Source organism: Chaetomium fimeti (assembly GCF_033439085.1).
Source record: "Chaetomium fimeti strain CBS 168.71 chromosome Unknown B0H64scaffold_3, whole genome shotgun sequence".
Classification (NCBI taxonomy): domain Eukaryota; kingdom Fungi; phylum Ascomycota; class Sordariomycetes; order Sordariales; family Chaetomiaceae; genus Chaetomium; species Chaetomium fimeti.
Genome location: NW_026944331.1, coordinates 1,819,807 through 1,837,505, shown reverse-complemented (window position 1 = coordinate 1,837,505; position 17,699 = coordinate 1,819,807). Strand labels below are relative to the sequence as shown.

Genomic DNA, 17,699 nt, shown 5'->3' with positions numbered 1-17,699 from the left:
ATTGCTTTGGCCCCGAGCAAAACAAAGGGGGGCAGGGGGCCGGGAGTACAATCAGCAAACAGGAAGACGGATTTTGCCACGGTCGATACTTGTTGAAATAACACAAATGAATGATTCATTCTGGATTCCGTCATTACTCGGCTTTCTAGCTCCCGAGATATGCAACTCATGAATGGGGACCTCTGTAACGCGGAGGAAAGGGTCACAGTCTATCCCGTCCCAAAAGCATCATGGCCACGCAAATGACCGCGGCCATACTGATCCAACCACCTTCCTGCCCCTCGGCGCGCTTTTCGTGCGATCTTGGGCGCCCCGGGGCGACCCCCTTTTCGCCAGGCCGCTTTGCAGGGTGGCATGTTGTGTAGCGCACCGGCTGCGGTGCGGCCTGCCGTTATTCTACTCCTCTCGTGCATCCGAACTGTGCCCTTCAACCACTTCAAACAGCGCCGGCAGAGATCATCTTCTTCCGCAAGTAGTTCTTGTAGTCGGAGATGGTGCCGTCCCATTGCTTAATAGTCCTGTTTTCGCACACGAGAATCTGCTTGGCGATCTTGTCCAATAACCTGCAAACATGTCAGTATCGTCACCCGTGAAGCACCGAAAATGGGAACTGGGACACAAAGAGCTTACCTGAAGTCGTGGCTCACAACGATGACACCACCGCTGAACGCGTTGATAGCATCCGCCAAACTGTCGATTGTGGGGATATCCAAACCGTTCGTGGGCTCGTCGAGCAACAGCATGTTTGGCCCCTCGATGGCGAGCATGGCGAAGACGATACGACTCTTCTGTCCGTCGGACAAAGTGCCAATCAATGAAGTCTGTGCCTCTCCCGTTAGACCATAACGGCCGAGCTGCTGCCTCCAGTACTGGTAGTCCTGCGACTTGTCCTTGTGCTTGTCCCGCACAAAGTCGAGCGCCGACTTGGTGAGGTCGAGCTGCTCGGCTGAGTGTTGCGAGTACAAGCCCATCTTCAAATGAGTATGCCTTGTCACTGAACCGCCGGTGGGAGACAGCTTGCCCGTCATGAGACGCAACAGCGTGGACTTGCCGACACCGTTCGGTCCAACAAGAGCAGTCCGCGAGTCCATGTCGAAGCCGAGGTCAATGTTGCGGTACAGGTCATCCTTGGGGTTGCCCGAGTAGGAAAAGGTCACGGCATCGAAGGATAGAACTGGCGGGGGCAGCTTTTCGACATCAGCAAAGCGGAAAGTGAAGACCCTGTCGGCAACGACGGGCTGGATGAAGCCATCGGCCTCCATCTTGTCGAGAATCTTCTGGCGCGACTTGGCCTGTCTAACCAGGTTGGCGTAAGTACCGGCACTGGCGATGAACTTCTTGATGTGGGCAATTTCGTCTTGCTGCTTCTGGTAGGCCTTCATCTGGTTCGTCTCCTGCTCGGACCTGGTCTTGGTGTAGGAGTCGTAGTTGCCACCATAGTAGATAAGTTTCTTGTCCCTCATGTCGATCATCTGTGAGCACACGCCGTTTAGGAAATCCATGGAGTGGGAAACCAGAACAAGGGTGCGTTCCCATTTCTTGAGATACTCCTCCAGCCACACGCAAGCCTCGAGATCCAAATGGGCAGTAGGATCGTCAAGGAGCAAGAGCGTGGGCTTGACGAACAGCGCCTTGCCGAGAGCAACACGCATCCTCCACCCTCCGGACATGTCCTTGGTCTTCTTGTGGATGGTTTCTTTGTTGAAACCGAGACCCGTCAGAATGAGCGAGGCGCGAGTCGCGAAGGTCGAGGGATCCATCGTCTCCATATGCTAAGGGTTCGGTCAGCGTCAATTGTCACGAAATAGAAACGAGGGTTGTGTCTACATACCTCATAAAGATCCATCAGGACGGGGGACTCGGGGCCCTCCTCCTCGAGCAGCTTCTCGGCCAGCTTATCGAGGCGCTCCATCTCGAGCTCGGCTTCCTTGACAACCCACTCCAGGGCGCCGAGGTCGCTGGGAGGAGCACCCTCGTTCAGGAGATAGATGTCTACGTGCTCGGGGATCGGGTACTCGCGGGCGGCGATGGCCTTCAGCAGTGTACTCTTGCCGCAACCGTTCTCGCCCAACAGGCCGTATCGGCGGCCCGAGGTGAGTTCGAGCGTGGAATCTGTGATTAGGACCCGACCGTGGAACACCAAGCTCACACTGGTCATCTTCACGTCCTTGCTGGTGGAGGTTGAGGCCAGGACACCGGTGGTGACTCGGTCCGAAAGACCATGCTTGTCCAGCTGCTCGGCCAGGCGCTTAACCTCGCCCATTTTGTCGGAGGACGTAGCGGGCTCATCAGGTTCGACGGGGTTTCCATGAGCGTCAAGCTCGGTCGGGGGGGTCTCATCCCCGTTTACGGAGGCGGCGGCGCTGGCATTCTTAGAGTTGGCCTTCGACCGCGAGGCGACCGTCTTCTTCCCCTCAGCAGCGCGCTTGGCGAGGCGCTTTTCCTTGGATGCTGACGGTGCCATGGTGAATCTGAGAAATAAGGTGTGCTGAGAAGAAGAAGAAAAAAAAGAGGATAAAGAATCACTAGCTCGAATTCCGGAAACTGGGAGCAAGAATTCTGCTCTCGTCTTTTGTCCCCGATCGAGTACGTATGATGGAGGAGGCGAAAGTTAGCTGCGACGCCTGTGGTGGGTTGGTATCAGAACATGGAAGGTGGGGGAGTCGGGTTTGGTGGGGCAGGATATTTTCGAAAAATTCTGATAACAGATAGCGGCCTGGTTCTGCTTCAGGCACTAAGGCATCCCATCCAAGCCACCACAGTCTTTGTGATTTGGTATTAGTAGCATGCAGCGAGCCAACAAAACGTAAAAATGCAGATTAAAATTTGTAAATAATTACCTACTGATATTAGAACAAACGTATTGCGCCTTTGTGAATTCGGGAGAGGCAGACCCGGTCGGCTTGTCGGGCTCAAGCCCCAGGTTCACTGATGGCGCGACTGACGTCACTGCCCTTTCTGCTCAGCTTCGCGAGGTAATCACGTGATAGCATCTGCATTCCACTGTGTGTGGAGAATTTTTGAGGTCTTGGCTGAATTGCAGTGCACGTTTCAGCCACCTGAAGCCTCCATCAAAGCCTCCGTGCCGTCGCCGCAACAGTTAGCGTTGTTACCAAAACAAGCACCAACAACCTGGAGCCTGCAGAAACAGAACATCAAATGCATCCTAGTGCACGGCCCTCATGATCCTCTTGACCTTCACCTACACGAAATCACTCAGAATCGTAAATTGCAGTCTCATTCACGATCTAGAAGCTTAGTAGCACTGAAAAGCAACGAATGACCTCTCTCCAACCGGGGACGTGCTCCTGAAAGTCTCCCAATTCTCACTCACACTCAACAACAAAAATAGTTTCAAGCCTCGAACAAACCAAAATGCAAAACATATCATTGCCTTCCCAGTTGAAAGCATCCTGGCTTTCCGGCGCATCTTTTGCCGGTCATCTTCCACATTTCAGGGGAGGTGCCCGTTTCAACATTGAGGATTAAGCGCCGGCGAAGTCTCACCCCAGGCGGCGTCTCTTTGAGGCTCATCTCCTTTCCCGAGCAGGCAGAGAGGACGGAACGGGTTCAGGATTTCAAGGCGCCGCAGCGCACCGGTACCGAACAAGACCGCCGGGGCGAGGAAATGAGACGCGAGCCGAGAGATCGGCACCGAAAGACACGGCCCGGCGCGCTAGTTAATTGCGGAAGCGGCGGGAAATGCCACCTCGAGCGGCGGAATTTGTCCGTCTTTCTGAGCATCCACCAAGTTACGGGAGGCAAAGGGTCTCAAAAGCAAGACGAAGGGAAGCAAGCATACGGCTCTTTCGGCTCTGACACACAGTAAGATTGCTTGGGACACGGGGGAATGGGGGGAGGGAATGAGAGGGATGGGGCAACCGCAGCGCATGACAGGGGGCCGTTATACGGGTGCCTAAAGCCTATTCCACACACCAGGACCAAAGCGCACCAACATCCTGGCGGATTCCCATCACCGGGCTTAGCAGCTTTGGGTCTCCTTTAAGGATACAGAAACGCAACCTTAGCATTATGGGTTCCCTTAAAGCGATAGCTATAAACGGCCAAACCAACAGTCTCGTTGGCAATAGTCGATAGATTCCAGGCCTGGAACGCGATGGATAGATGCAGCATTCCTCAGAGTTGACACGGCCAACCCACGGGAAAGGCCCCATTCCACCAACCAAGACATCCATCCCACCCAACCGACAGCTGCAGGTCGGAGACGAAGTCTGGCGAGTCCACGCATCCAACGATAGGACTCTCCCAAATCATCTTTCAGCCTTACACCCCCGGAAACTCGACATGCTGTGCACCAGCACCGGAAAGAGAGTCGACTCTGTTCTCCAAACACCACCTTAGGCCGTCGACCATCCACTCAATGTGGAGGATAAACCTGCGGTCACAGCCGTCTCGGCCATCTCCTCCTTTCGATCCCGCTGTCGAAGCTTGGCTGGACTCACTCCCGCCGCCAACAACGAAGCCGTCGGCGAAAGAGCTCCAGCAGTGGAGGCTCACCGATTACCATGGCCTCGGCTGGACTGTTTTTGTTACTTGTAACGTCCTTCGGACCGCATCCTTGATCATTGCCTTGACCGTGACCGGCATCATCGGGCCCGTCGCTGCCGGACGGCAAGGCCCGTTGTATGGCCTCGAACGCCTTGTCCCGATCCTGGTGGTGGTTAGTTGTCCTCCGATCTGGCGTCCACTTTGACCGGAACTTTGCTGACACAACTCCAAACAGTGTCCCGTAGTTGCTCTCTGGAACACGGCCGAGTTGGTTGTCGCGAGTCTCCGCCGGGATGGTGGGATTCCACCCAACGTCCACGTTGGAGTCGACGGCGTTCTCTCTCTGGGAGTCGCCACCGCGACGGGCATGCTACTGGTGGATGTCATCTGCGGCATTTCTGACTTTGGGCCCGTCTTCAACACGGCGGGGCAAGAGATCGCCAGCGTCTGCCTCTTGGTTATCATGATGTGAGGGACTCCAAAGACGAGAAAACTCCGACGCGCACGCAGAAACTAATCCGGCGCCGCAGGGTTATCCACTCGTTTCTCCTATTCTTCTTCATTTGCAACTACGTCGAAAGCATCCGGGGGAGGACAGCTGCAGCGTCGACTGGCCAAACCATGGTGCCTCAATACGCCCAAAATGCTGGACCGTGGCCCTACGCTACATACACAGCCAGCAATAAAGGGCCGCTGGCTACATCTGAGCTTCTAAAACCCTCGCCGCTCACCTCGACTTTAGAGATGCGGGACTCCTACCCGAAGCCATGTTACGGAACACCCGGGTTTGGTGTCGCTTCACAGCCCGGGCCAGCAACCCAGTTACCCCCTGCCGCGGTGTTGGAAGGAGCCGCCATAGCACAGGCGATGTCGGGATTATGGGATGTGGAAACGAAACCACCTCATCAGGTAGGATGGTCCGGCAGCGGCGAGAAGACCGTCAGCAGCCATGCGGTTCAAAGCATAGGAGGATACATCTAGGGGGCAGGGTCACACGCGTTTGCAGTTTTACGAACATCAGAAGTGTCATGCAAATCAGGGAATTGATGGCGGCGGGTATCACAATCACCCCAACTGCAACAGGCGGGCGGGGAGTGCATTGTTGGCATCTGCCCACACGCACAGGAAACGACTGAATCAAGGGGTTATGGTTACGGCGTTCTCTAGGATACCCAAATGGCGGTTGATTTTCCCTCAACGGACGAGATAGCAAAAAAACCAGATTCCATCAAGCTGCACTTGGCCGAAAGTCGTCGGACTACCCGATTGGGAAACAATGGTTCCCAATGGTGATCACGGCATGCTGCAGTTGACAGCTGAACCTTGGAGTTTTGATATTCGGTGGAGCTGTCGCGGCCAATCTTGAGCGAGAGAATTCGGGTGCCTAAACTTGGCTGTCAATATCGCTGCTCTCCCGCTCTGCCGGATCGCGCCCACTCCACTGGCCGCGATGTCAAGCGAAAGACATGCCCCTCCTATTGGGTCGATCGTAAACCGGGTTGGGTGACTGGGGTGCCTCGTTGCGGTGTCGGCAGTCGAGCGGTCGGTATCGCCTTAATAGTCAACGTCTAGATGGTGTGCCCCTGCGCGGTCCGGCCCGGTCTAGGTTGAAAGTTGAAAACCACGTCGGCTCCCCATACTTTCCGATGAATCATTCCGCGAAGGGGCATGGGGCCCGGTTGACACGGGAGAAAGAGGGCTTCAACTTGCTGATCGCAGCCCAGAAGTTCCTGGTTGCTCCATGCATGGGCTTCGAAACCATCAGGGCAGAAACCTGAGACGGAATACTTCCGCCGAAAGTCCCAGGCATTCTGAGGTGAAAGAGCAGCTCCGGTGGCCACTGGACAGCAGCACGGCCGCATATCAAGCCTCTTGGCCACCAGCAGAGCGGCCGGGTGGCCGTGTATCCGGCCTTCCCCTCACTGGCGACCGCCAATATCCTCGATCCAGCCTTTCACCTTCTCGGCCACCGACTCGCTGTGATCTGTATCCCATCATCAGTCAACCAAACCAACCCCGAGACAAACACAGGTACCAACTTACGAAGGCAAAAAGCATGCGGAATCCCCGTCCCATCCACCACGACCCTCACCCTCCCCTTCTCATGCCTCCTCCGCCGCTCCACAAACTCCTCCCTCCCCCAATCCGCAACCCAATGATCCCGCTCCGCAAACCAAAAATAAAACTTCTCCCCCCCCTCCTTCACCAACCCCACCCCCTCCTCCCCCCCCTCTCTCACCTCCCACAACCCCTCCCCCCACCTCTCCTCCCCAATACACCGCATCTCATCCTTGCCCAAATACACCGCCTGCCAAATCCCGTCCCTCCCCGCCAGAAACCGCAGCGTCGCCGCCGCCGCGTGCGCGGGAAAACCTAGTAGCTTGCGCACCACGCCGCCGAGCGCCCAGCCGGGCCACACGCTGACAAAGGCTTTGGCGATGTGGTGGGCGGTGCGGTCGAAGAAGGGGATGGTGCGGAGCAGGTTGAGCTGGCGGCCGCTGGGGGAGTGGGCGATGTGGGAGACGGTGGGGAAGAGGAGGATGCCGGAGCGGAGGGGGATGGTGGTGAGATTGGGGGCTGGGGTTGTTGGGGGTTTGGGTGGGGTGGTGGTGGCCGTGGTGTTGGTGGTGGTGGTGGGGCTGGAGAGAAGGGCGGTGTGGTGGCGGTGGAAGGTTTCGAGGGCGATGTAGGCGCCGACGGAGTGGCCGATGAGGATTACGGAGTCGAAGGTTTGTTTGGTTTTGAGGGTGGTGGTGTTGACTGTTTGGAGATGCGAGCAGACGCCGTCGATTTGGTCCTCTAGAGAGAAGGGTTCCGTCTGAGTGCCGGAGCTGGTGGTTGTCCCGAACGGGGGCTCGTGGTCGCCATCCTCGAAACCGAGGAGGTTGCGCCCGTAGATGTGATATGCATAGTTATGCTCCTCTTTGGCCTCAATCTCGTCAAGGAGCTGTCGCAGGGTATTCAGGAACGGCTCATAGTAATCGATGAGTCCGGGGTTGCCGGGAATCATGTAAATTAAGCATTGCTGGCGGCCATGGTCTTGTTTCGGAGAAGGGAATTGCAGAAATGGCACGTTGCCTTGCCTGACTGTCGTGAGCCTCGTCCTAGTATCATCCATGGTGGTGATGTTTGACTCTGGCGATGTTTCTCTCCGGTGTAACTGTTTACTTCAGAGGGCGTCGGTGAGAAAGCCGAGTTTCCGGGTTCATCCGAACTGAGAGCTCGCTGAAAAAGAGGGCGGCCAGTGAGAGTGCTGTCAGGTTTCAGCGGGGCGCCAGCTGTGGACGGGCCGATAGTAACTTGATTTGGGCAGCCACAGTCGTCGCCGGCCCGTCCAGGTTGCTCTTGACCCAATTCGTTCCCAATTTCATTCATTCATTCATTCATTCCCTTTCAGATTTCATTGTCGAGGTCTGTCGGCCAGCAAGCACAACCCGCAGCCTGCAGAGAAGCCCAGAAATCGCCCTCGATCCCAACAAGCCCCCCATCGCCTTCCTAGACAAAACAAACTGAGCGAAGATCAGAAAAAGATAACTACATTGGGAAGCCCAACCCGCCAAGGAAAGAATGGAATGTGCGTGCGGACTTGGAACATTAAAGTTTTCACTTCTCGGGTCTGAAAGGCACAGTCACAGTTGGAACTGTGTTCCCGTGACACAGTTGACGGCCGAACGGCAGTCCTCTCCATGGCAAGGATCGCCAATGGAATTTTGGGTTCCAAGGATTTCCGCATGCCGGACGCTGTCGCTCCGAGTAGGCAGGCTGCTGCAACCTCCGAGTCCGCTTGACAAGTCAAATGTTCGGGGTGACTTTACACCGAGAACTCCTAGCAACGACAAGATTCGTTTGGGAAGACGAGAGGAAAACGATGGTGACTACTTATCCAATTCAGGTTACCTAGCAATTGAAGAACTTATCCATGAAATTCAACATTCTTTTCGAAACTCAGTTATGGATCGACCGAAGAACTGCGTAACGAAACACAGACAGAGGAAGATTAATCGACCATAGGCCCAGTGACTGAGACATGGGAGGCTGCTGACCACTAGATTTGCCCGAACCGGTTCATCATTCGGGACACCGCGATCATGATCGATGTGGTCGAAAGCTCATTCAGCTGGTTCGCTCATATGGCATGGGGCAGTCGGGTTCGAGGATGAGATTGCCACCACACCGACCAAGGCCGGTTACCGAGTTTCCGCGGAATTAATCGACTCAATCAGCTGCGTCGGATTGATATCGTTACATCGGTATCGGCGGCACTCTTTGGGCAATATACAATCCCAAGAGTCAGGATCTCAGCGTGAAGGATGGGATCTGGCGTTATGGCTTTCCCCGGCCACCATTCTCTAGGAGGCTGCCCGACCTTCAAAGATTCAGGGAGAATGCCGATACTCACTGTTTAACATCGGCGAGCACTAACGTTCTTTTGAAGATTTGTGCCGCGTCTCTTAGGCTCAACCAGCCAGTATATTGCCAGCCAATCGTCTAGAGCCGCCATAGCGCTTCAACCAGCAATGAGGGCCCGCAAACTTGATTTACCCGGGCGTGGTTTATTAAACTATCAAGATAGCAGATAAATGGTCTAAAATTAGGTAGGCTCACTATCGCGGGTTTTGCTTGGGCACCGCTCATACGGATATCAAGGCATCTTCCAGGCGGTCCTCATCACCGAAAGGCATGCCCCTGAGCCACCCGAGAAGCTGGAACCCGGTTTGGCCGCCCGATCCAAGCATCCGGACGACAGCTTCAATGGCAACCTCAATAACAGTAGCTACCCCTCTCCCAAACACGTTGTAACCTTGGGTTGCTTCCAATTGCCCCAAGCACGGTTTCCATCAATGATCCTCCGGCCCAGAACCCCCAGAAGCTCCTGGGTTCCGGGCTGACTACACCGCTCTCCGCTTCAGCTTTCGCTTATAACAACTGACACACCTGGCCACCCCAATCGGGATCTGATCAACGGGTACTGGCTCTTCACACGCACATTTCTAACCACCATGAAGTCCATCCTTTCCATTCTGGTCCTTGGCCTCAGTGCCTCTGGGGCTCTTGCCGCCAACTTTGCCGGATCTTGCGAGACCAATTCGATCAAGGTTAGCGGTAGGACCTTGACGGCAAACTGCAGGAACATCTTTGGGCAGTACAAGTGCTCCAGGCTCGACCTGAACCGCTGCCTTAAGAACAGCTACGGCACTCTGCAGGCGGACCCGTCTGGGAATGGGTATGTCCAACGTACTAAGTAGTTTCTCAAATAACATACTGACAAAGATCGATAGTGCCCATCTTGGAGACCAATGCATCCAGTGCACCAATGGCAAGCCCGAGAACGGCCTGATCGTTGACGGCGGCCCGTCGTTGATGTATTGCAAGTGCAATCCTGGCACCGGCGCCGCCCAGGCCAACTGGCCGACTGCCATTTTTGATCTCAGTCAGTGTCCCCCTGGATCCTTGGACCACACCCTGGACTAACCAATGTCACTCGACATACAGACACCGTTGTTGACAACCGCAATGGCGCGCTGGAGTGTTACGGCATCAAGTCCTCGGGATGCTGAGGGGGCTGGAGTCACTTCAGAACAAATTTCGATTCAAGTATCACACTTATGTCCAGCGGTAGTGCCCCTAGTGTTACCGTTAAATCCACCATTACCAATTTACCATTTCATTACCCCCTTTCCTTAACCGACCCCCTCGCAACTTTATGCCGCGTTCGCGGCGTTCAACACATCCGCGACAACCCCAATCGTCGCTGGCTCATCCTCAAAAGCATGATATCCCCTCGTGTTGAAAAACGTCGCGCCAATCCCCCTCTGCACCACAGCCCCAACCAATTCTTCCAGCACCGCCTCCGTCGCAGTCAGGTTCGCCGTCGGCCCATTAAAGTGATGGAAGCCATGCACCAGCACCGCCGTGCGGGCGGCATTGGCCTCCCCAACCGACGGGAACAGCACATTATCAATCGAACTGCCCGGCCCATCATGGTCGTAGATCTCGTAAACCCCCGTAGCAGGGCACTGGTCATAGTCCCCGCCGGCATGCTCCGGCACGGTAAAGCACGTCTCCAGCGCGACAATGTAGTCCGGCTCCATCTCATAGTACGGCTGCAGCTGCCCCGTACCGCCCGGGTTAAACACGACCACGGGCTGCGGCCCAAACTTCTCCACCAACTCCGCATCGGTACGGATCAGCGTCGTCAAGTTCTGCATATACGCCTCGCACTCCGGGTTGACGCTATTATTCGGCGCCTCATCGATGAAGATCCCGCGCATCGCCACCCCGGCATCCACCCACGTCGCCCAGGTGCGGATATCCGCCTCGACGTCCGCCCATGGCACCGTGCAGCGCGTGGCGCCGCCGTCGGTCGACGTGTGCACGTACCCGAGCAGCTGGGCGTTGGCGTGTGCCGCGAGCAACTTGCCGCCCGCCTCGTACTGCGGGTCGTTGATGCCCTGGCTGGGGCCCTCCCCGGGCCCGTTGTTGGGGTTGATGATGATCTTGGCGGTGAGGGACGGGTTGGCGGTCAGCGCGTCTTCGATGGGCTGCCAGGCGCCGCCGTTGTCGGCGGGGTATTGGTAGAGCGGGAGGAGGAGCTCGGTTGCCGTTGCCGTGGTGGCGGCGAGGGTGGTGAGGAGGGTGGGCTTCATCATCATGGTGGGTGGTGGTGTTGGAGTCTGGGGTTTGGTGATTTCAATGGTGGTGGATGGGCAAACCGAACAGGTTGCAATGTGAATCGTGACCCGGTAAGGTGGTTGTCCTTCGAGCCTTTATGTTCAGTCGTCACCTGAACTTGATGCCGTGTGTAACTTCCCCTGAGCTGAGGTCGCGCTTAAGCCAAGATATGTATGGAGGTGGCTGTGGCATGTAGGATTCTGGGACCCGAGTATTCGTCTAGCCCTGTAATTTATTGCAACCTTATGACCGTTCAGTTCCCACGCCGCGCTTGGTGAGGGAGGGCAGCCTGTTTGGAAGTTTCAGGCGCTCCTGCTTCCCTTTTAAAGTGGTAACCAATGGGTTCCATCTTCACTGTCACGCTGACGGTGGGAAATATGCTTAACCCCTGCGCCGGCTCCTTTTGCTCGGCTGCGCCGCACGCCATGGTCTCATCCTTCAATGCGATCCACTACCGGAGCCTCCGGCGAATTCGACCATTGGGCCGAGATTCGAGATGGCTGTGATATCCGAGACCTATTATAAACTCAATCCGAGATGGTGGGTTAGTACACAGTTGAGTCGGCGGGGGTATAAATTTAGAAATCGACGGCGGCGTTGTTGTCCGTCCAAGCCATGAGATGGTATTTGTTGGATCTGAATCTGATTGGAGGACCTACTCGAAAAAGCAAGAAAGCATGGGAAAAAAACAAGGCCAAGGAGAGAAAGTCAAAAAGCTCATCACCAAGCCCCATTTTCGCTGGTCTATTAGGTAATGAAGGTTGGTGGCTACGAAACCCCTGAAAATAGAGGTTTTGCGCCGCGAGGGGGGGTTGAACCGGTCCTCCCCCAAATGCCGCCGAGCCAAGCCGGTGTTTGACTTCAATTGGGAGGAGGTGTTGACAGCGTGAGGTGCGAACCTAATACATATAGTGTTGGGAGGCGCGTGATACAAGATGGTGTCTGTTGAGGTTGGCCTGAGATCAGATGGAAGGGAGTAGAGAGTGCCCCTCTCCGAGCCAGGCACCAAAGTCCGTAGTAGGTTGTTAGCAAAGTCCGAATGCCCAAGACATCTTAGGCATGATTAGGAGAGCCCCTTGGCCTCCCCAGAGTGGCCTATTTTGCTAGGCAACATCAGATATTCGCCCTTACGCCAACTACCTAGGTACTTACAACCGACTGAATAAATACACTGTAGAAACGAATCAAACCCTTAGTTCCTCACCTCCACAACACCACACATTCTTCTCCAAGCACCATTTTAACCCCACCCCCCCCTTGAACAAAAGCCACCCTCACCCTCACCTATCTTCACCCATCTGCATCCCCTTCCATCACCCCCCTCACCAATTACCCCTCAGTACCCCCCATACCCATACCCATACCCACCCCCACCACCAGCTCTCGAAGCCGTCGACACCACCTCAGCAGAGCTCCCACCAGCCGGCTTAGACGTAGTCAACAGCGTCGTCGGAATAGACACGGAAGCAGTATCAGTGCGGGTGAAAGTGGCGGTGCCCCCGATAGGGTCGACCGACGCCACGCTGCTGGCGTTTGTTGAGGATAGAGACGGGGACGGGTAGGTGTAGCTGCCGTATTGGCCGCCGGTGTCGTCGCCGTTGGTGGTGGATGTGATGGATGAGGATGTGGTCAGGCTGGTAGGGGTGCTGGTCCAACTTGGGGTTGTGGTCGTGTTGGTCCAGGCGGGGATGGAGGAGGTGGCGGTGGTGAAGAGGGGGTCGTTGGTTTCGGTGGTGATGATGGAGTGGGAGGTGGTGTTGGTTGGCGTGCCCGAGATGGTGCTGGTGTTCCAGCTTGGCGGAAGGGACCACGTGTGGGTGGGAAGGGACGACCAAGACCTGGTCGCGGATCCGTTCGTGGACGTGTGAGGCGTGGTTGCGCTGGATGGTGCTGTGGAAGGGTTAGTTTCGAAAGCATGAGGAAGCAAGTGGCCAACTTACCCCGGGTGGTGGTCTGATATGTCAGGCTGGGGTGATAGGACGTCGGAATATCCGAGGGGCTGTGGCCGGGGAGCCCAGTCCCTGTGCTGAAGCCAGAAGGTGCAGAGTAACCGGAAGTCACGGTCGCGTTCACAGTGACCATCGCGGAAGAGGTCACCGTGAGAGTGAGGACGCTTGTCCAGTCCTCTTCCGCGGTCGAGCTCCGGGTCGAGTTTGTCCAGTGGGCGGAAGACGTGCCGATGGGATCGGCGGTCTCAATGGTGGTGCCAGAAGTCCCGGTAAGAGTCGGGAGTGAAGTGACCGTCGTGTGGTTCCAACCAAGAGTGCTGGAGAAGTTGCTAGGGACGACGCTGGAAATCGGAAAGTCATGGGTGCAGGGGGCATCCGGAGCGGAAGTGATATTGGTCCAGGGGCCCTGGCTGCTGTAGCTGCCGAGAGGCAGACCGGAGACGCTAGACGGGTCTAATGTGAACGAGCAGTCGGTGTAAACCGTGACTGTCGTTGGGATGTAGAGGGTATCACAAATGCTTCCATCCACAGTCACCGTGGAAACCGCAGTTGTCGTGAGAGTGGCTGTAACGGTAGGCTGCGAGAGAGATTGGTCGCCATACCCATAGTCACGGTTAACGTGACCTAGAGCAGGCGCGAAATTGCGGCTAAAGGTCAATTAGCACATTGAATTGTTGCCAAGACGGTGTTGTGACTGTACCTGAGACTCAGGAGAGCCATTAAACGATGGACCCTTGTCATGGTGATAACGGTTCTTGGGGCGGGTGGGTGTGGCGGCGCCGGAAAGGGGGCTTTTGGGGTGATGACGGCCAGTAGATGAGTCCAACCATCTTATAACCTCCGTTGACTCCTTGCCTCGCTCTGACGGGCTTTCTGCATTCGCAACCACCATCCCTGGATCCCGTCGGCTCCACAGCGAGTCTGTTTGCGCTCAACCACTTAGACGGATCCCCTTCCCTCAGTACCATTCAATCCACTGCTAACGAGGGTATGCCGGGTTGTCCTCCCGCGAGCTAGGGGGGGTGGTTGAGAACACATTGTTGCCTTCTCGGATGGGATATTAGGGGGAGGAACAAACAAAGGTCGAGGGCTACTCCGTCGGCATTGCCAATGCCAGCTGGGATTCCGGTACTTTACTCGCGGATGTTTCTGCACTGGTCCGTTTTCCCCTCCCGCGGCCGCGTATTACCGACGGGGCTAGACTTGGACCCTCGATGCTTCCGTCGGGGGCTATGCCAGATGGATCAAACAAACATCCCAAAAGGCGTCCATATTCGCCAGACCATACTAGAGATGCAGAATTCTTGTCCGGGAAGGTGGTACAGACCCATGGGGCACGGCGGCTAGCTGCTGTGCTTGAGCGACCTCGGAGAATTAGCTAGCTGTCATTTGAATTTCTCGTGTCGTGTTAGGTGTGAGTCCTGCCGCGGATAGCAGATCCCGGGGGATGTCGTGTTGAGGCCGTGTCGAACAAGCCGAATCGCATTGGACCCCGTTCAAGGAAAGTCCGCCTTTACAATTGATGGCCGACTTGGGGATTGTTCACAGTTTCTGATTCACTGGCTTCCAGTGGCGGAAAGTCGTGGTATACCCGACAAGCCGACGAGCAGAGCGTAATGAAATTGGACCGGACATGATAAAAATCAGCCAGTTGCATTTTTACGACCTGGTTCCGTTCTGCGCGGTTTCTGCAGCGGCTGAGATGCAGGTTACCGGTGGTGCCGGTCGAGATTTAGCAAACACTGCGTATGCGTCACACCGTGGGACCAACACCGATGATCCATCGGTTGCAGGGTGCGCAAGACAGCGCTTGGCCGGCGGACGGGGGACCTCGTGGTTGTGAGACCGATCTCGCATGTTGTTGGCTCTGCAGTGTGGGCCGAGCCCGTGTTGATTTGGGTGCCTGCTGGAGAGGCGTCGGTGAGTCTTGATGGGGGTAAATGACCTGTGTCAGGTAAATGATTGCTCGAGATCGGACGGGACTTTTTGTGGCTGGGTGGAATGAGTCGAGGCCTCCGGTCAAAGTCTTTCATGCCGCTCCTCAACAGGTTTAGCTGAACACATCAAGCACTGAGGTTGACTGTCGCCCGCGTGAACCGGCAAGTAAAGAAATTAGAATTTAGCTATTCAAACACGCGAAACCCGTCATGTTTTAAAGTTCGGTCTTCTCCTCAGACCTCCCCGCGAAACGGTCCTGGGCGGTCTTCCAGTTGATAACATTCCAGATGTTCTCAACGTACGCAGCCTTCCCGTTCAGATACTAAATCCCAGTTAGCAAGACGGCGGAATGAGGAGATAGCCAGGGGGACCAACCTGAAGGTAGTAGGCATGCTCCCACATGTCGACCCCGAAGATCGCCACATCCCCGCCAACGACAGGGTCTTGGTCTTTGGTGGTGACGATGCGCAGGCCGGCTCCGTTCCCAGCTTCCTTGACCAGCCAGCCCCAGCCACTTCCCTGAAGCCCCAGCAGCGCCGCGGAGAATGCCTTCTTGAAAGCGTCAAAGCTCCCCCACGTCTTCTCAATCTCGGCCACCAAACCGCCGGCCTGGTTTAGGTTCGCCTCATCGCTCCCCGCAGGCGCCAAGTTCTTCCAGAACAGCGAGTGATTGATGTGACCACCGCCGTTAAACTTGATGACCTGCTGGAGGGCGATCTGGCCAGCCACGTCGTCCGATGCGACGGCGGCGACGTGCGACTCGAGGGCCTTGTTGAGGTTGGTCACGTAAGCCTGGTGGTGCTTGCTGTGGTGCAGCTCCATGATCTGGGCCGAGATGTGCGGCTCGAGCGCATCGTAAGAGTACGGCAAGGCCGGCAGGGTGTAGGCGGTGAGACCCATCTTGGCGAGATTGAGAGTGGTGTTGTTGGGGTCGGTGGTGTCGCTCGAGTGTAGCGGTGACTGCAGGGCGAGATACTGGAGGAGATTGCTGAAGTTGACCATTTTGGCGCTTCCCTCTTCGGTGGGCCGTCTGCTGCACGTTTTAGGGTTCGGACGGGATGAAAATGGCGAATCGGCGAAACGTGCTCATCAAGGTGCGCAGTTGTCTGAGTGAGCAAGTTGTCTGAGTTGCACTTGCCGTGGAGCACGTCGCGTCGGGTCTTCCTGCCTGGGAAGGGTTGCAGTTGCTGTTGACACGCGTCAGGTGTGTGGTGAAATGCCCCGCAATTTACCGGCGCAAATGTGCTCAAATGGGCCTGGTGAGGGGCTGGTGGCCTGTGCTCAAACAGGCGCCAAGAGGAATAAACGACCAAAGTGGCAATTTTCGCATGTTTCAGCCGGCTTGATTGGCCTGCCACAGTCCCTTGTTGGACGATCTGGGCATCTTTGGCAGGTCTCGAAGCAGGCTCAAACGGGACGACGGGCTGCTGATCAGGGCACCTTGAGGGACTACCTTGTTGGCCACCCAGTGTCACCAGCTCACAACTTGAACCTGGAAGGCAGGCCGCGACTCAGGCTCATGTTCCGAGACAGAAAGTGGAATCGAGAAGGTTTTCTTTGAGGGGGTTCACTAGGTAACTCGAGCAATAAAAACCAGAATGTCCTGCTGGCCATCTTAAATGCCAACATCCACTCCCTCAACTCAATCACAACATTGACTTGAGAGCCATCCACACATACGCTTCCTCGGGACTCTTTCAACCCGCCTATCCTCATTCATCCACCACAACACCTAAGTTCACCCCACACACCAAAAGCAGTACTACCTCCCTTATCTACCACCCACCAGACAGACAGTCAGACAACATGTGCGGCCCAGAGACCCCCTCCTCCACACCCCGCATCGGCGCCCGCGTCGACCTCTCCTCCCCCACCGGCCGCGGCAGCCTCGGCAACCTACTCTTCCTAAACCCGACATCGCCCTCGAGCGTCCACGCCACTCACGTCCGCTTCTTCCACCCCGCTCAGCCCGCAGCATCAAACCCGCTCGACGACAGCCTGCTCGTCTCCATCCAGTATGCTTCCCCTCCTGCCCCACGCTTTCACCTCCCACCCTTTCCCCGCCTGCACCCCCCATCCCACCACAGCAACCCCACTAACATCTTTCCCACCCGCACAGCATGACAGGCGACCTCACCAAACCGCTCGCCGACGCCGGCCTGATGCAGCAGTTCACCCTCCACCGCCCCAACACCGCCTCCAATAACAGCCCGCACGACGACGGCCTAGGCGGGTTCGAGGAGACGGCCCTCGGAGCAGCGCTGTCGCTGCAGGTTGGCAGCGACGGGATCATTGGCCGGCGCGTGACGATGCGGCGCGGGGAGGAGCTGCTGGCGGACGGGATCGTGGGGTTTAACTCGCTGCCGGTGGTGGTTGGTACCGGTGCTGGCGGGGTGTGAGTTGGGAGATGACCCGAGATAAGTGGGGGTGTTGGTGTGTGTGCATGCATGCATGGGGTGGTGTTTTGGTGTTTGCTTTCTTTCTGATGGGCCTGGTGTGCTTGGGTTGGGTGGGGGAACTGGGAGCATCAATGGTCGGCGTTCTTTTACCTCCTGCTTCGTATTTTTATTAGTAGAGCATGGTTAGTCACCTACCTAGGTTGAGCACGCATATGGAATTGAGCCTGGGAGT

General features: G+C 56.3%; 8 protein-coding genes across 8 annotated transcripts; 3 read left to right on the top strand and 5 right to left on the bottom strand.

Moving 5' to 3' along the window:
* Positions 1 to 199: 199 nt before the first annotated feature.
* On the bottom strand, positions 200 to 2,555 carry B0H64DRAFT_119175 (P-loop containing nucleoside triphosphate hydrolase protein). The gene is made up of 3 exons (XM_062797915.1): positions 1,832 to 2,555; positions 631 to 1,772; positions 200 to 563 (listed from the first exon to the last, which is right to left on the bottom strand). The coding sequence occupies exons 1-3, from the start codon at positions 2,462 to 2,464 to the stop codon at positions 437 to 439; spliced, it is 1,902 nt and encodes a 633-aa protein (XP_062660660.1). The 5' UTR covers positions 2,465 to 2,555; the 3' UTR covers positions 200 to 436.
* Positions 2,556 to 4,289: 1,734 nt separating this feature from the next.
* Positions 4,290 to 5,870, top strand: B0H64DRAFT_119154 (uncharacterized protein). The gene is made up of 3 exons (XM_062797913.1): positions 4,290 to 4,681; positions 4,745 to 4,977; positions 5,040 to 5,870. The coding sequence occupies exons 1-3, from the start codon at positions 4,382 to 4,384 to the stop codon at positions 5,488 to 5,490; spliced, it is 984 nt and encodes a 327-aa protein (XP_062660659.1). The 5' UTR covers positions 4,290 to 4,381; the 3' UTR covers positions 5,491 to 5,870.
* Positions 5,871 to 6,428: 558 nt separating this feature from the next.
* On the bottom strand, positions 6,429 to 7,687 carry B0H64DRAFT_431137 (uncharacterized protein; the record flags this gene model as incomplete). The annotated part of the gene is made up of 3 exons (XM_062805951.1): positions 6,771 to 7,687; positions 6,553 to 6,644; positions 6,429 to 6,493 (listed from the first exon to the last, which is right to left on the bottom strand). The coding sequence occupies exons 1-3, from the start codon at positions 7,625 to 7,627 to the stop codon at positions 6,429 to 6,431; spliced, it is 1,014 nt and encodes a 337-aa protein (XP_062660658.1). The 5' UTR covers positions 7,628 to 7,687.
* Positions 7,688 to 9,509: 1,822 nt separating this feature from the next.
* B0H64DRAFT_440621 (uncharacterized protein) lies at positions 9,510 to 10,067 on the top strand (the record flags this gene model as incomplete). Its single annotated transcript, XM_062806493.1, has 3 exons — positions 9,510 to 9,733; positions 9,789 to 9,940; positions 10,003 to 10,067. 3 exons carry the CDS (start codon positions 9,510 to 9,512, stop codon positions 10,065 to 10,067), a joined length of 441 nt encoding a protein of 146 aa, XP_062660657.1.
* Positions 10,068 to 10,211: 144 nt separating this feature from the next.
* On the bottom strand, positions 10,212 to 11,162 carry B0H64DRAFT_372539 (Spherulation-specific family 4-domain-containing protein; the record flags this gene model as incomplete). Its single annotated transcript, XM_062802230.1, has 1 exon — positions 10,212 to 11,162. One exon carries the CDS (start codon positions 11,160 to 11,162, stop codon positions 10,212 to 10,214), a length of 951 nt encoding a protein of 316 aa, XP_062660656.1.
* Positions 11,163 to 12,560: 1,398 nt separating this feature from the next.
* B0H64DRAFT_391435 (uncharacterized protein) lies at positions 12,561 to 14,270 on the bottom strand. The gene is made up of 2 exons (XM_062803475.1): positions 13,831 to 14,270; positions 12,561 to 13,777 (listed from the first exon to the last, which is right to left on the bottom strand). The coding sequence occupies exons 1-2, from the start codon at positions 13,869 to 13,871 to the stop codon at positions 12,811 to 12,813; spliced, it is 1,008 nt and encodes a 335-aa protein (XP_062660655.1). The 5' UTR covers positions 13,872 to 14,270; the 3' UTR covers positions 12,561 to 12,810.
* Positions 14,271 to 15,222: 952 nt separating this feature from the next.
* B0H64DRAFT_391434 (Manganese/iron superoxide dismutase) lies at positions 15,223 to 16,268 on the bottom strand. The gene is made up of 2 exons (XM_062803474.1): positions 15,444 to 16,268; positions 15,223 to 15,390 (listed from the first exon to the last, which is right to left on the bottom strand). The coding sequence occupies exons 1-2, from the start codon at positions 16,068 to 16,070 to the stop codon at positions 15,283 to 15,285; spliced, it is 735 nt and encodes a 244-aa protein (XP_062660654.1). The 5' UTR covers positions 16,071 to 16,268; the 3' UTR covers positions 15,223 to 15,282.
* Positions 16,269 to 16,752: 484 nt separating this feature from the next.
* B0H64DRAFT_119095 (uncharacterized protein) lies at positions 16,753 to 17,666 on the top strand. Its single transcript, XM_062797912.1, has 2 exons — positions 16,753 to 17,083; positions 17,188 to 17,666. The coding sequence occupies exons 1-2, from the start codon at positions 16,875 to 16,877 to the stop codon at positions 17,465 to 17,467; spliced, it is 489 nt and encodes a 162-aa protein (XP_062660653.1). The 5' UTR covers positions 16,753 to 16,874; the 3' UTR covers positions 17,468 to 17,666.
* The last annotated feature ends 33 nt before the right edge of the window (positions 17,667 to 17,699 follow it).